The sequence below is a fragment of the Microcaecilia unicolor genome, chromosome 4 (assembly GCF_901765095.1).
Source record: "Microcaecilia unicolor chromosome 4, aMicUni1.1, whole genome shotgun sequence".
NCBI classification, from domain to species: domain Eukaryota; kingdom Metazoa; phylum Chordata; class Amphibia; order Gymnophiona; family Siphonopidae; genus Microcaecilia; species Microcaecilia unicolor.
Genome location: NC_044034.1, coordinates 239,588,641 through 239,602,298, shown reverse-complemented (window position 1 = coordinate 239,602,298; position 13,658 = coordinate 239,588,641). Strand labels below are relative to the sequence as shown.

At 47.4% G+C, this 13,658-nt stretch overlaps 1 protein-coding gene across 1 annotated transcript in view; it reads right to left on the bottom strand.

Moving 5' to 3' along the window:
* DOCK9 (dedicator of cytokinesis 9) overlaps positions 1–13,658 on the bottom strand; it is a 719,745-nt gene that overhangs the window by 503,885 nt on the left and 202,202 nt on the right. The window contains 1 exon segment of the mRNA XM_030201354.1: positions 8,682–8,771. Coding sequence (XP_030057214.1) covers positions 8,682–8,771 — 90 coding nt within the window.

Below are 13,658 nucleotides of genomic sequence, written 5' to 3'. Positions count from 1 at the left end.
CAATACAGGGATTCGAGAAAACTCGTTGACAGGTGGATCACGTCTTCTAGATCCCCAGCAGCCTGAAACCACTGGGAAGCTAGGGTCCATTGAGCAGATCTCATGTGAAGGCGGGCCATGGGAGTCACATGAACTGTGGAGGCCATGTGGCCCAGCAATCTCAACATCTGCCGAGCTGTGATCTGCTGAGACGCTCGCACCCGCAAGACGAGGGACAACAAGTTGTTGGCTCTCGCCTCTGGGAGATAGGCGCGAGCCGTCCGAGAATCCAGCAGAGCTCCTATGAATTCGAGTCTCTGCGCCGGGAGAAGGTGGGACTTTGGGTAATTTATCACAAACCCCAGCAGCTCCAGGAGGCGAATAGTCATCTGCATGGACTGCAGGGCTCCTGCCTCGGACGTGTTCTTCACCAGCCAATCGTCGAGATATGGGAACACGTGCACCCCCAGCCTGCAAAGTGCTGCTGCTACTACAGCCAAGCACTTTGTGAACACCCTGGGCGCAGAGGCGAGCCCAAAGGGTAGCACACAGTACTGGAAGTGACGTGTGCCCAGCTGAAATCGCAGATACTGTCTGTGAGCTGGCAGTATCGGGATGTGTGTGTAGGCATCCTTCAAGTCCAGAGAGCATAGCCAATCGTTTTCCTGAATCATGGGAAGTAGGGTGCCCAGGGAAAGCATCCTGAACTTTTCTTTGACCAGATATTTGTTCAGGGCCCTTAGGTCTAGGATGGGACGCATCCCCCCTGTTTTCTTTTCCACAAGGAAGTACCTGGAATAGAATCCCAGCCCTTCTTGCCCGGATGGCACGGGCTCGACCGCATTGGCACTGAGAAGGGCGGAGAGTTCCTCTGCAAGTACCTGCTTGTGCTGGAAGCTGTAAGACTGAGCTCCCGGTGGACAATTTGGAGGTTTTGAGGCCAAATTGAGGGTGTATCCTTGCCGGACTATTTGGAGAACCCACTGATCGGAGGTTATGAGAGGCCACCTTTGGTGAAAAACTTTCAACCTCCCCCCGACCGGCAGGTCGCCCGGCACTGACACGTTGATGTCGGCTATGCTCTGCTGGAGCCAGTCAAAAGCTCGCCCCCTGCTTTTGCTGGGGAGCCGCGGGGCCTTGCTGAGGCGCACGCTGCTGACGAGAGCGAGCGCGCTGGGGCTTAGCCTGGGCCGCAGGCTGTCGAGAAGGAGGATTGTACCTACGCTTGCCAGAAGAGTAGGGAACAGTCCTCCTTCCCCCAAAAAATCTTCTACCTGTAGAGGTAGATGCTGAAGGCTGCCGGCGGGAGAACTTGTCGAATGCGGTATCCCGCTGGTGGAGATGCTCTACCACCTGCTCGACCTTCTCTCCAAAAATATTGTCCGCACGGCAAGGCGAGTCCGCAATCCGCTGCTGGAGTCTATTCTCTAGGTCGGAGGCACGCAGCCATGAGAGCCTGCGCATCACCACACCTTGAGCAGCGGCCCTGGACGCAACATCAAAGGTGTCATACACCCCTCTGGCCAGGAATTTTCTGCACGCCTTCAGCTGCCTGACCACCTCCTGAAAAGGCTTGGCTTGCTCAGGGGGAAGAGCATCAACCAAGCCCGCCAACTGCCGCACATTGTTCCGCATGTGTATGCTCGTGTAGAGCTGGTAAGACTGGATTTTGGCCACGAGCATAGAGGAATGGTAGGCCTTCCTCCCAAAGGAGTCTAAGGTTCTAGAGTCTTTGCCCGGGGGCGCCGAAGCATGCTCCCTAGAACTCTTAGCCTTCTTTAGGGCCAGATCCACAACTCCAGAGTCGTGAGGCAACTGAGTGCGCATCAGCTCTGGGTCCCCATGGATCCGGTACTGGGACTCGATCTTCTTGGGGATGTGGGGATTACTTAGTGGCTTGGTCCAGTTTGCAAGCAATGTCTTTTTCAGGACATGGTGCAAGGGAACAGTGGACGCTTCCTTAGGTGGAGAAGGATAGTCCAGGAGCTTAAACATTTCAGCCCTGGGCTCGTCCTCCACAACCACCGGGAAGGGGATGGCCGTAGACATCTCCCGGACAAAGGAAGCAAAAGACAGACTCTCGGGAGGAGAAAGCTGTCTCTCAGGAGAGGGAGTGGGATCGGAAGGAAGACCCTCAGACTCCTCGTCAGAGAAATATCTGGGGTCTTCTTCCTCTTCCCACGAGGCCTCACCCTCGGTGTCAGACACAAGTTCACGGACCTGTGTCTGCAACCTCGCCCGGCTCGACTCCGTGGAGCCACGTCCACGATGGGGGCGTCGAGAGGTAGACTCCCTCGCCCGCATCGGCGAAGCTCCCTCCACCAATGTAGTCGGGGAGCCTTCCTGGGAGGTGGCCGCAGTCGGCACCGCACGCGGTACCGACGTCGGGGACCTCACCCCGGGCGATGGGCCAGCCGGCGCCACGCTCGACGGTACCGGAGGCGCAAGCACCGCCGGTACCGGAGGGGTAGGGCGCAACAGCTCTCCCAGAATCTCTGGGAGAACGGCCCGGAGGCTCTCGTTCAGAGCGGCTGCAGAGAAAGGCATGGAGGCCGATGCAGGCGTCGACGTCAGAACCTGTTCCGGGCGTGGAGGCTGTTCCGGGCTGTCCAGAGTGGAGCGCATCGACACCTCCTGAACAGAGGGTGAGCGGTCCTCTCGGTGCCGATGCCTGCTGGGTGCCGACTCCCTCGGCGACCCAGAGCTCTCGGTGCCGACGCAGGGAGGAGACCGGTGTCGATGCTTCTTCGATTTCTTCCGAAGCATGTCACCGGAGCTCCCCGGCACCGATGAGGAGGACGTAGAATCCATCCGTCGCTTCCTCGGGGCCGAGGTCGAAGCAGGTCGATCCCGGGGGGGCTGTACCGCAGGAGCCCTCAGGGTAGGGGGAGACCCACCCGAAGGCTCACCGCCACCAGCAGGGGAATGGACAGCCCTCACCTGCACTCCTGACGATGCACCACCATCCGACGACATCAGGAGACGAGGTCCCGGTACCACCGACGTCGATGCAGCTATCCGATGTCTCGGCGCCGATGCAGAGGGCCGATGCCTCGATGCACTGGCGGCCGAGGATGAAGGTCTGGACGCTGATGACGTCGATGCACTCGATGACCCCGGTGCCGATGCCGACGAAAGACCCGAGAACAAAACGTTCCACTGGGCCAATCTCGCTATCTGAGTTCGCCTTTGTAACAGGGAACACAGACTACAGTTCTGAGGACGGTGCTCGGCCCCCAGACACTGAAGACACGAAGAGTGCCTATCAGTGAGCGAGATTACCCGGGCGCACTGGGTGCACTTCTTGAAGCCGCTGGAAGGCTTCGATGTCATGGGCGGAAAAATCACGCCGGCGAAATCAAAATCCGAAATGACGAATTTGAGCACCAAAACTTTAAGGGAGAAAAATCTCGACCGAGGCCGAAAAGAGGCCTACCCCGACGACGAAAGAAAACTTACCGGGGCAAAAACTGGAAATACGGGAAGGGGCAAACGAAACCCAAGGGGGTTTTCGGAGCACTTTCCAAACGAAAAGAGAACTTTTCCGAAGAAAAACACGTCTATTAAGATAACGGACGCGCGAGGTCGACTCTCCGGGGCTCGACACGGCAAAACACAGCCGTACCGAGTGCGGACGAAAGAAGACTGGCCGGCTCGAGCCGGTTTCGGGCGGGAAGATGGCCGCGCGGGCGCGCGAGAGCTAGCAAAGGACTTTGCTAGTGAAGATTCCGATTGGAGGGGCTGCCGTGGACGTCACCCATCAGTGAGAACAAGCAGCCTGCTTGTCCTCGGAGAAAGATTATTTATTTGTATTTGTTACATTTGTATCCCACCTTTTCCCACTTATTGGTAGGCTCAAAGTGGCTTACATAGTTCCGGAGAGGTGGTTACAGACTCTGGTGTGAATACAGTATAGAAAAAATGGTCCTAAAAAAAAAAAAAAAAAAAAGAGAGATCCTATGCTTTAACTTTCTCCTTGGTTCTTCCCCAAACTATAGGTCCTTAAGCATCCAGGACGTAAACTTTAAAGAAAATGGCATATACCTTGGCTAGACAAAGACAGGCTCAACTGTAGGAAACACACAGCAATTTACCACCAGGCCTTAGCAGTAGCCAAAACACAATATTTCTCAACACACAAAACAGGCTGCAAATTCTGTCAAGTAGTTATTCAAAATAGTAAGCTAACAGCAAACCCCATAACAGAACCAGCCTTCTAGGTCACCACTGACCAGCAATAATTTTGCACCATAGTTTGACAGCAAAATTAAAGGTTTCCATCAGGACCTATAGGCAGTTCTAGAGCCTCCCATCAGCTAATAAAAACACTTTCTCATACCCCCCCCCCCCCCCATTCATGCAAAGCCATCTCAGACTCAATCAGGTAACAGAGATAGCTCTCAGAAATTTCTTTAAAGGCTTACAACCTATGTTTTGCTCCCTTGACTGCTGCCCCACAAAGACAGTCCAACTAGCAAGGTAAGGCCTCTGACGGGACCACTAAATTTAATTATTCTCCAAGCGGCAAACAGCACTAAAAAAAAAAAAAAAAAAAAAGAAGGGCTCTGGTATGCCCCCCTACTTATGAGGAACTAACTTAACCATGACTAGCTAGAAAACTGCAGCCAGTATCTAACACCTCTTTCCTGGGAAAGGAAAAACTTATAGAACACATATTCTGCATTCAACTCAATGACTAGCTGAATGAAAAAAATCCTGGGTAGACCTATGTCAATTTGACTTCATACCTAGATATAGAACAGAGACAGTTCTTGTATCCCTTCTTGATGATCTCCATCATTACCACAGCAACAAACCCTTCTGTTCAGTGCCCAAGGTGATGTGCTATTGCTGAACTGTGGGTTACCATAGGGATCCATACTGTCATCTATTTTATTCAATATCTCTCAAAGCTCAAACTGAAGTGCTTCGATCAATAAACACAAGATATTTTTATCTATGAAAACGATATACAGCTAGTTATACCCACTGAACCCGTTCTAACCAGCTGACTGCCCAATAGCACTTCAAAGCACAAACTCTGCCTGAATCCAAGCAAAACTAATACTGTGCATTCGGTGTACAAGTATGCTTAAGTTCAACGTAGCATTTGGGGAATTATGAACACTCACTGATCATCAATGCTCCATACATCCACTCCTAACCTTCATCCCCCGTAATTCCACATCACTCATACATCTGCTCACAGGAATATGTACACCATACTTCTCTGTGTCTTAACACTGCCCTCTAAGCTTCCCATTGTCTCTTTCCAACGTTTCAATGTTGATGACCCATTGTCATATTCTTAATGATACTTCGATGGTTTCACAAAACTTGTACAATGTAACCTATAACCAAGCTGTAACAAATGTATTTCCATTATTCATATCTTATTGTAAGCCACAGTGAGCCCGCAAAGAGGTGGGGAAAATGTGGGATACAAATGCAATAAATAAATAAATAACCTAAAAATCACAGGTTAGGAATCTTGGGATACTGCTAAGCTCATCACTTAGAAAATTATTTTAAAGATTGTTTGATTTTGTGAGATCAATAATCTAAGGCAACTATGAAATCTCTCCCCATAAATTGAAAAGATTCTGATCATAGTGTTCCTCAACAAGGAAACATCATGGCTAGACAACTGTTCACACCCTATATATTGGTCAAATCAAAGAATCTGCACCAACTCCAGTTTAGAAAGTCGCAGCAGAACCGAGAGGGCTCCAAGAGGTATGACCATGTCACATCCTTTCTGCAAAACCATACTAGCTACCAGCACCCCACAGAGCAAATTATAAAACTGATCTTCAAAGCCCTCAGACATAATGAGCTGGAGTACCTGAAGAATAAGTTAACTCTCTACACACCTTTGAGCCTCCTCAGGAATTGCCTCCCCACCCCCCACTCTGGAAACAACTCCCAAAAGGACTGTCCACAAGATTCTACATATTGCACCTTAACTTCCACACGTAAATCGAAATGTATTCTATAACAGTGCATTTAACTTAATTGGTTAACTAATCAGCACTGTCAACTGGATGTTAACAAGCAACTTTCAGCACTAATTGGCATTAAGATTTACTCACACAACTCGCTAAGTGTATTCTGTAAGTGGTGTGCATAAATTCTATGTCGCATAGTTGAAAAGGGGGCATGGCCACAGGCAAGGCTTGGGAGTTTCTAAAATCTATGCATATTCTAGAATACATCCACTCTGCGCCTACTTTACATAAGTACATAAGTACATAAGTAGTGCCATACTGGGAAAGACCAAAGGTCCATCTAGCCCAGCATCCTGTCACCGACAGTGGCCAATCCAGGTCAAGGGCACCTGGCACGCTCCCCAAACGTAAAAACATTCCAGACAAGTTATACCTAAAAATGCAGAATTTTTCCAAGTCCATTTAATAGCGGTCTATGGACTTGTCCTTTAGGAATCTATCTAACCCCTTTTTAAACTCCGTCAAGCTAACCGCCCGTACCACGTTCTCCGGCAATGAATTCCAGAGTCTAATTACACGTTGGGTGAAGAAAAATTTTCTCCGATTCGTTTTAAATTTACCACACTGTAGCTTCAACTCATGCCCTCTAGTCCTAGTATTTTTGGATAGCGTGAACAGTCGCTTCACATCCACCCGATCCATTCCACTCATTATTTTATACACTTCTATCATATCTCCCCTCAGCCGTCTCTTCTCCAAGCTGAAAAGCCCTAGCCTTCTCAGCCTCTCTTCATAGGAAAGTCGTCCCATCCCCACTATCATTTTCGTCGCCCTTCGCTGTACCTTTTCCAATTCTACTATATCTTTTTTGAGATACGGAGACCAGTACTGAACACAATACTCCAGGTGCGGTCGCACCATGGAGCGATACAACGGCATTATAACATCCGCACACCTGGACTCCATACCCTTCCTAATAACACCCAACATTCTATTCGCTTTCCTAGCCGCAGCAGCACACTGAGCAGAAGGTTTCAGCGTATCATCGACGACGACACCCAGATCCCTTTCTTGATCCGTAACTCCTAACGCGGAACCTTGCAAGACGTAGCTATAATTCGGGTTCCTCTTACCCACATGCATCACTTTGCACTTGTCAACATTGAACTTCATCTGTCACTTGCACGCCCATTCTCCCAGTCTCGCAAGGTCCTCCTGTAATCGTTCACATTCCTCCTGCGACTTGACGACCCTGAATAATTTTGTGTCATCGGCGAATTTAATTACCTCACTAGTTATTCCCATCTCTAGGTCATTTATAAATACATTAAAAAGCAACGGACCCAGCACAGACCCCTGCGGGACCCCACTAACTACCCTCCTCCACTGAGAATACTGGCCACGCAATCCTACTCTCTGCTTCCTATCTTTCAACCAGTTCTTAATCCATAATAATACCCTTTAGGTGTCAGGATTTATGTTAAGTAAAACATGGTGTAAATGGCCACGACTAAATTTGGTCGCATGGAGAGGCAGTATTCTATATACCATGTGGAAATGTAATCCTATTGTATAAAATATAGGCATGCAAATACACATAGGCATATTTTTTTTTCTGTGTGAAATTTTCAGGCGCAATATACAAAATCTAACACTATATGCCTACACCTAACTCAAAACCTAGCTCTTGCCTGTGGTGACTATCCACTCACTCCACCATCTGAACTAACTTGCCGCACATCTCGTAATTTTAATCAACTGTACATATAATTTGCTTGCAATTTAGCCACCCATTTACTCCAATATCTTTGTCCTACCCATATTGTCTATTCATGTGAAATGCCCTTGCCCCCACCCCCAGCTATCTATTAAGATGTTTCATTGCATTGTACTGACATTCTAAGCATCACATACATGTCATTTGATTGCTTTAATGCTTGTCTATCAAGGTGTTTAATTTGTATTATGTTGACATTATATCATTGTTATCTAAATGCTCTTCCATGCTGCCTATTATAGTGTATCATTTGTATTCTACTTACATTATATTTTTATTAATAATAATTTTCTACTGCGCTGTTTTAATATGATCTTTTTGAAACTTGTCATTGCTATTACTAGGATTTAATTTGCCTCTCTCTAAGTTTACCTCAATGGGATCTTACACTGTTAACAAAACATAGGTTATTGTCAAGCTAAACCTGCACATGTTGCCTTGAGTCAATTGCTTCATAAAGGCAGTTAAGTAAATAAAACTCAGGTAAAGAGCAAAATAAGTATTCAGAAAACTGAAGAACTCAAAATGTAGTAATTAAAAGCTGTAACAATGATTTTTAGTTTATATTTTAACCCACTACAAAGTCAAAAATGAAAGAAAGTTGCAGTAATAAATAGATGCTCAAAGTATCAAATGTAGGCATAGGCAGTGGCGTTCCTAAGGGGGGGCTGACACCCGGGGCAGATCGCCAATGCACCCCGCCCCCTGGGTGCAGCGCCCCCCCCCCCCCCCCCGGCGAAAGAACCCCCACCTCGGGTGCACGCCGCTGGGGGGGGGGGGGGGTGCTACGCGCCTGCCTGCTCTTCGTTTTCGTGCTCCCTCTGCCCCGGAACAGGAAGTAACCTGTTCCGGGGCAAAGAGAGCATGAAAATGAAGAGCCGACGGGCGCGCGGCACCCCCCCAGCGGCGTGCACCCGAGGGGGGGTGCACTACATGGGAAACTACATGAACAGATGTATAACAAGCATAATGTTTACCTCCGTGACAAAAAGGCTTTGAGCTTCCCTCTCAGCATTTTCAGGAACAGTGGAGCATTTATATCGAGCCTGCCGTTTCAGTGTTGCTATCTGTAAAGAAACAACCAACATTAAATACTTTTTTAAATATACATGCATATTACATATTCGTACCACTGCAAATATTGCCTTGTCATACTGCGTTTTCTTTCCTGACATTTGCAGTTTCCAAGGTACTGTGTTATGTATGTTAAATACTGCCTTTATGATGGGATTTCTCAGATGCTGGTTTTGCTGCTCCAGTGTCCAGATCTCTCATATGTACCTCTCTTATGTTCCTTTTCCATATTGGTATGGGAATCTAAATTAGATCCTGCCTGCTAATTTTCTTTCCTCAAGTCCCTCTAGTTCAGTCCAGATACTTGGGGTTTGTGCTGTCCTGCTAGCAGATGGAGACTGAACTATTGAACTGTGATATCATCGCTTAAAAACCCTATGCAAACCCCTGGCCAGTTAGTAATTAACAAAAGAAGGTAGTAATTAAAATGGGGGGAAGTCTATAGTTTAATATCAGGATTTAAGGTAAACATACAGAAATCCCAATTACCACCAATATTACAGGGTGAAGAAATTCAGGGACCAGAGAACAGGGCTTTGGCGAAGGCAGATGGGAAAATTAAATACTTGGAGAGTGCAGATACCACAAGACTTGTCACAATTATATGTGTTAAATGTGAATAAGCTGTTAAGAGGACACTGTTGCCAAGCATACCCACTCTCACTGCTGAGCATAGCGCTATATAACATGATGATTGTGCCCCGCTGGTTGTATGTTTTTCAAACTGTACCTATTTACCTTACACGACACGATGAAAGTCAGTTGAATAAAATGTTGCAAAAATTTCTCTGGAAAGGAAGAAGGCCGAGGCTGCCTATCGATTCTTCAGATACCAAAGGAATATGGAGGACTGTGTTTGAGTGTGAGATACTTAACAGTGGCGTGTGGTTTGAGGCATCTCAATGATTGGTTACGCAAAACAACTGATTTCTCTGCCACCAATATCGAGTTGAAGTTATTTGAGCAGATCCATTTTAGTTGCTACCTGCATGGTTGTGGAAATAACATCCCACTGGTATTACAGAAAACATCCACAGCAGCGTGGCGATGGATATGTAAAGCTCATCGTTTCTCACCCAAAGTCACTCCATACCTGGCGATCTGTGACAATCCAGAGTTCGCACCTGGGTCACTCTACAAAGTGTTTGATAGATGGAGGAGACATGGGTTTAAAAATTTATGCCACGCTTTAATAGAAGAAGGTCGAATTAAGACCTTTCTTGAACTACAAGAACAGTACTCAGTATTGCCAACAGACTATTTTCACTACTGCCAACTGAGGTATTATATATCTAGCTTACCATGGGAAGATCTAATGGAAGATGTGAGGGAGGAGATGGCCTCAGCCATCTCCTTGGGAGTGCAACAAAGACTGCAAATGACGTTTCACCATCGTCACATCCGAGACACAATGGCAGAATTGGATTTGCAGCGTATGCAACAAAATGGAGCCAGGACCTGGCTACCGCAGTGCCAGCAGTAGTATTTAAGGAACATGTTTTGTCATTATGCAAAACCTCCATGTTGGCAGGACATTGGGAATTGCAATACCGGTTTGCCTTACGACTACTTGCGTCCCCAAGGCAAGCATTTCACATGGGCTTGTCCCCTGATGGGGCATGTATGAAGTGTAAAATGGAAGGCGCAACATTAGCTCACGTGTTTTGGTCCTATCCGAAGGTAGTTTCCTTTTGGAAAAATCTCCTCCAGCAGATATCACAACAATGGTCAACAAACTGGTGTTATGACCCATTATTACTATTTGGTAGACCAAGACTGGGTTCGCCGATCCCGAAGGGATACAAGGAGTTTGTGCAGAGAGCAACTGTTATGGCCAAAAAACCAATTCTTCTCGATTGGCTTATGACGCAGTACCCTTCAATCCAGAAATGGCGCAACCAGATAGTGTCTTCTTCACATGGAACGGATAGCAACCCACAAGCTCCCTCAACTAGGAATACAGCAATTTCAAAACAGATGGTCTCCATTTTGGGAGCCCCTCACTCCTACAGCAAGAGGACAACTGCTGAATCTGTGAACTCTGCAGAGACTTACATTAATCTATGGTCTAGTAGATAAGAGGAGGAGGGAGAGGAGAGGGGAAGGAGTTGGGAGGGTGGGGGGAACTTGGGATTGGGTTTGGGAGTTAGATATGGGATGGTACTTATTATTAATGCTCCGAGAGCATTGCAGCGAGAGTGGGGGGAGGGCAAAGGGGGTTCTGGGATGGAGAAAGAGGAAAAAAAGAGGTTTGGTTTGTTGTTATGGAGGCATGATTTTGTTGTACCCAGATGGTGTTGATGTTTGATGTTATAATCCTCTATGTATCATTAATAAAAATTACTGAAACAATTCAATATGTCAAATGCGTTCGACCTAGACCACACAATACTAATGGCCCTGCTTGACAGTATGGGAATCAACGGAGCAGCAACAAAATGGTTCAACAGGTTCTTAAGGACCAGATCCTACATTGTAAAAATGAATAACCAGCTATCAGAATCTTGGACCCCAAAATACAGGGCACCACAGGGCTCACCATTATCACCTATACTGTTCAATATTAAGATGGTCCCACTCAGTAAAAAACTGGAACAAGGTAAAATTAGTTCTTACCTGATAATTTTCTTTCCATTAGCCCCAACAGATCAATCCAGAGACTTGTGGGTTATGTCCCTCTACCAGCAGGCGGAGACTGAGAGAACTTCATAGGTTTACTATATGTGGTCATGTGCAGTCACCTTAACTTTAGTATTGTCGATACCAAAGCAGTGGAAGAAGTCCTCTCCTGCCTGCATAAAACCCATGTAAGCTCCTCAACCGCTCCTGCGGGAGGGTAACAGAAGGTTTCCTTTATGTTTAGATTTGTTTTGCCTTTTTTTTTTTTTGCCAAACATCAAATGAAGGAATCTGATGAAACTGAAGCAACTAGAAGAAAACACTCAACCCAGAACAACAAAGGGCGGGCCTCTGGATTGATCTGTTGGGACTAATGGAAAGAAAATTATCAGGTAAGAACTAATTTTATCTTCCATAGCGTCCCACAGATCAATCCAGACACTTGTGGGATGTACCAAAGCAGAACTCAAGAGGGGCGGGGTACTACAACCTCAGCAGACTGTAGTACTCCACAGGCCACGGTTACATGCGCTGCCATGTCAAATCTGGAATGCCTAGTGCTGCCACACCAAGCCTGCAAAGCCTGGCAAGGGAAGGACAGCAGATCAAGTGGGGGGGGGGGGGGTGGGGATCTGCAAAAGCCATCCACAGAAGGACAGAGGACCAAATGGCTGAACTGCAAAGGGCAGCCACGAAAGCCAGACGGGATATGGAAAAGGAAGTCAACTGCGCTCTGGAAGAAAGCGCTGCCACCCACAACGGGAGAGACTGGCCCATACAGAGGCCAGCTGAAGAAATTGCCTCTCTCAGCCAACAGCCACTACAGCACTTGAAGCCAGATTCCCTTTCTTAAGACCAGCCAGACGACAACATGAGGGTATGCCGGCAGGCATTTCTGCTCAGCAGGTCAGGAATCTGATGATCCTACCGCAATGTGGGTGTTTCGTAAGGAGTTGCCACCTTCCTATAAACCTAAGGCTCTCCAGGTTCTGAATATGTCTGCTTCTGATTCTGCCACCACTACATCTGCTAAACTTAAAATGGTGAGCACTAGAAGACCGCTACAGTCTTTAGCAGTGCGTAAGGCAATGTAGGAAGTCACTTCTGCTCAGTGGGTCATCCCAGGCACTGCCCCACTAAGCAGAGGCGTACTTAGGTGGGGTGCAAGGGGAGCAGCTGCTCCCCTAAAAGCATTTTGCGAAACAGCTCTTCAGCTTCACACTGACGCCTATTCTACAAAAGGTCTGCTCCTCCTGACATCAAAAATGCTATGCCCAGATCTGCCAATCTAAAAATGGCAAACCTTCTTATGGTACCTTCCTATGGTCCTGAGCAAAGCAAGAAGCAAAGAGTTGACCAATGGAACTCGCTGGTCACTTTCAAATAGTATAGGAGTATATGGTGAACATCTAAGAAGCAGGAAGAGAAAAGGTGGAAAGGGATGGAAGGCAGAAACCACCGTATGCAGAAAAGACAGTACTGTGCGCCCGTCACCAGTAGAAATCCAGAGGATCTCAAACGGATGACGTCGGGAGGTCCGAGAACCTACCTGGACTGGATTCCTAAAAAAAACTAGGCTGCCCAGGACGATAGCCCTGGTGTCGTAAAGATAAAGGCGAGCCTGACCCAACCAAAAAGAACTTGTAGACATGTCCTCAGGAAGACGCTAAGTCTATAAGTCACCCAGGTCTTCCACCAACTTCATGGAATCCGCCCGTGTTTGCCTCTGATCATTGGCCCCTAAGTGAACAAAAGTCAACTGTTCACTGAAAAAAACACTCAAACACTGTGTGTGAACTCGGTGGAACAGCATTCTACTGACGTTGAAATCTGCAGCAGAGAATATGGAGGAGCTGTGTGCAATTGCCACTGAACCAAGGTGCAAACAAGCAGTTCCTGACCAAATTGTGTGCAATTGATGATTCCTTGCTAGCAGAAGTTTTTATAGTATTGGAACCATTAGGCAGGGCTACAAAAGAACTATCGCCAGATACTAAGCCTTCAGTACATCTGGTGGTCCCAACAAAACGTCATTAGAAAAAAGCATCTGATAAACAGCATCTGATAATTGCAAGCTCAGGCAGCCATATAAAAGCATCCTTAAAGAATCTTCTAGATTACCTGGATTGCTATTTTACAGATACAGAGCACAAAACCACAAAACCCAGTCAGGCAGAGAAGAGGGGTTGAAGGGGGAGGAAGGGAGGGACCTGGCACCACCAAGTGTGCAACCAAGTCCCAGGACCGGGACACCTCAGACC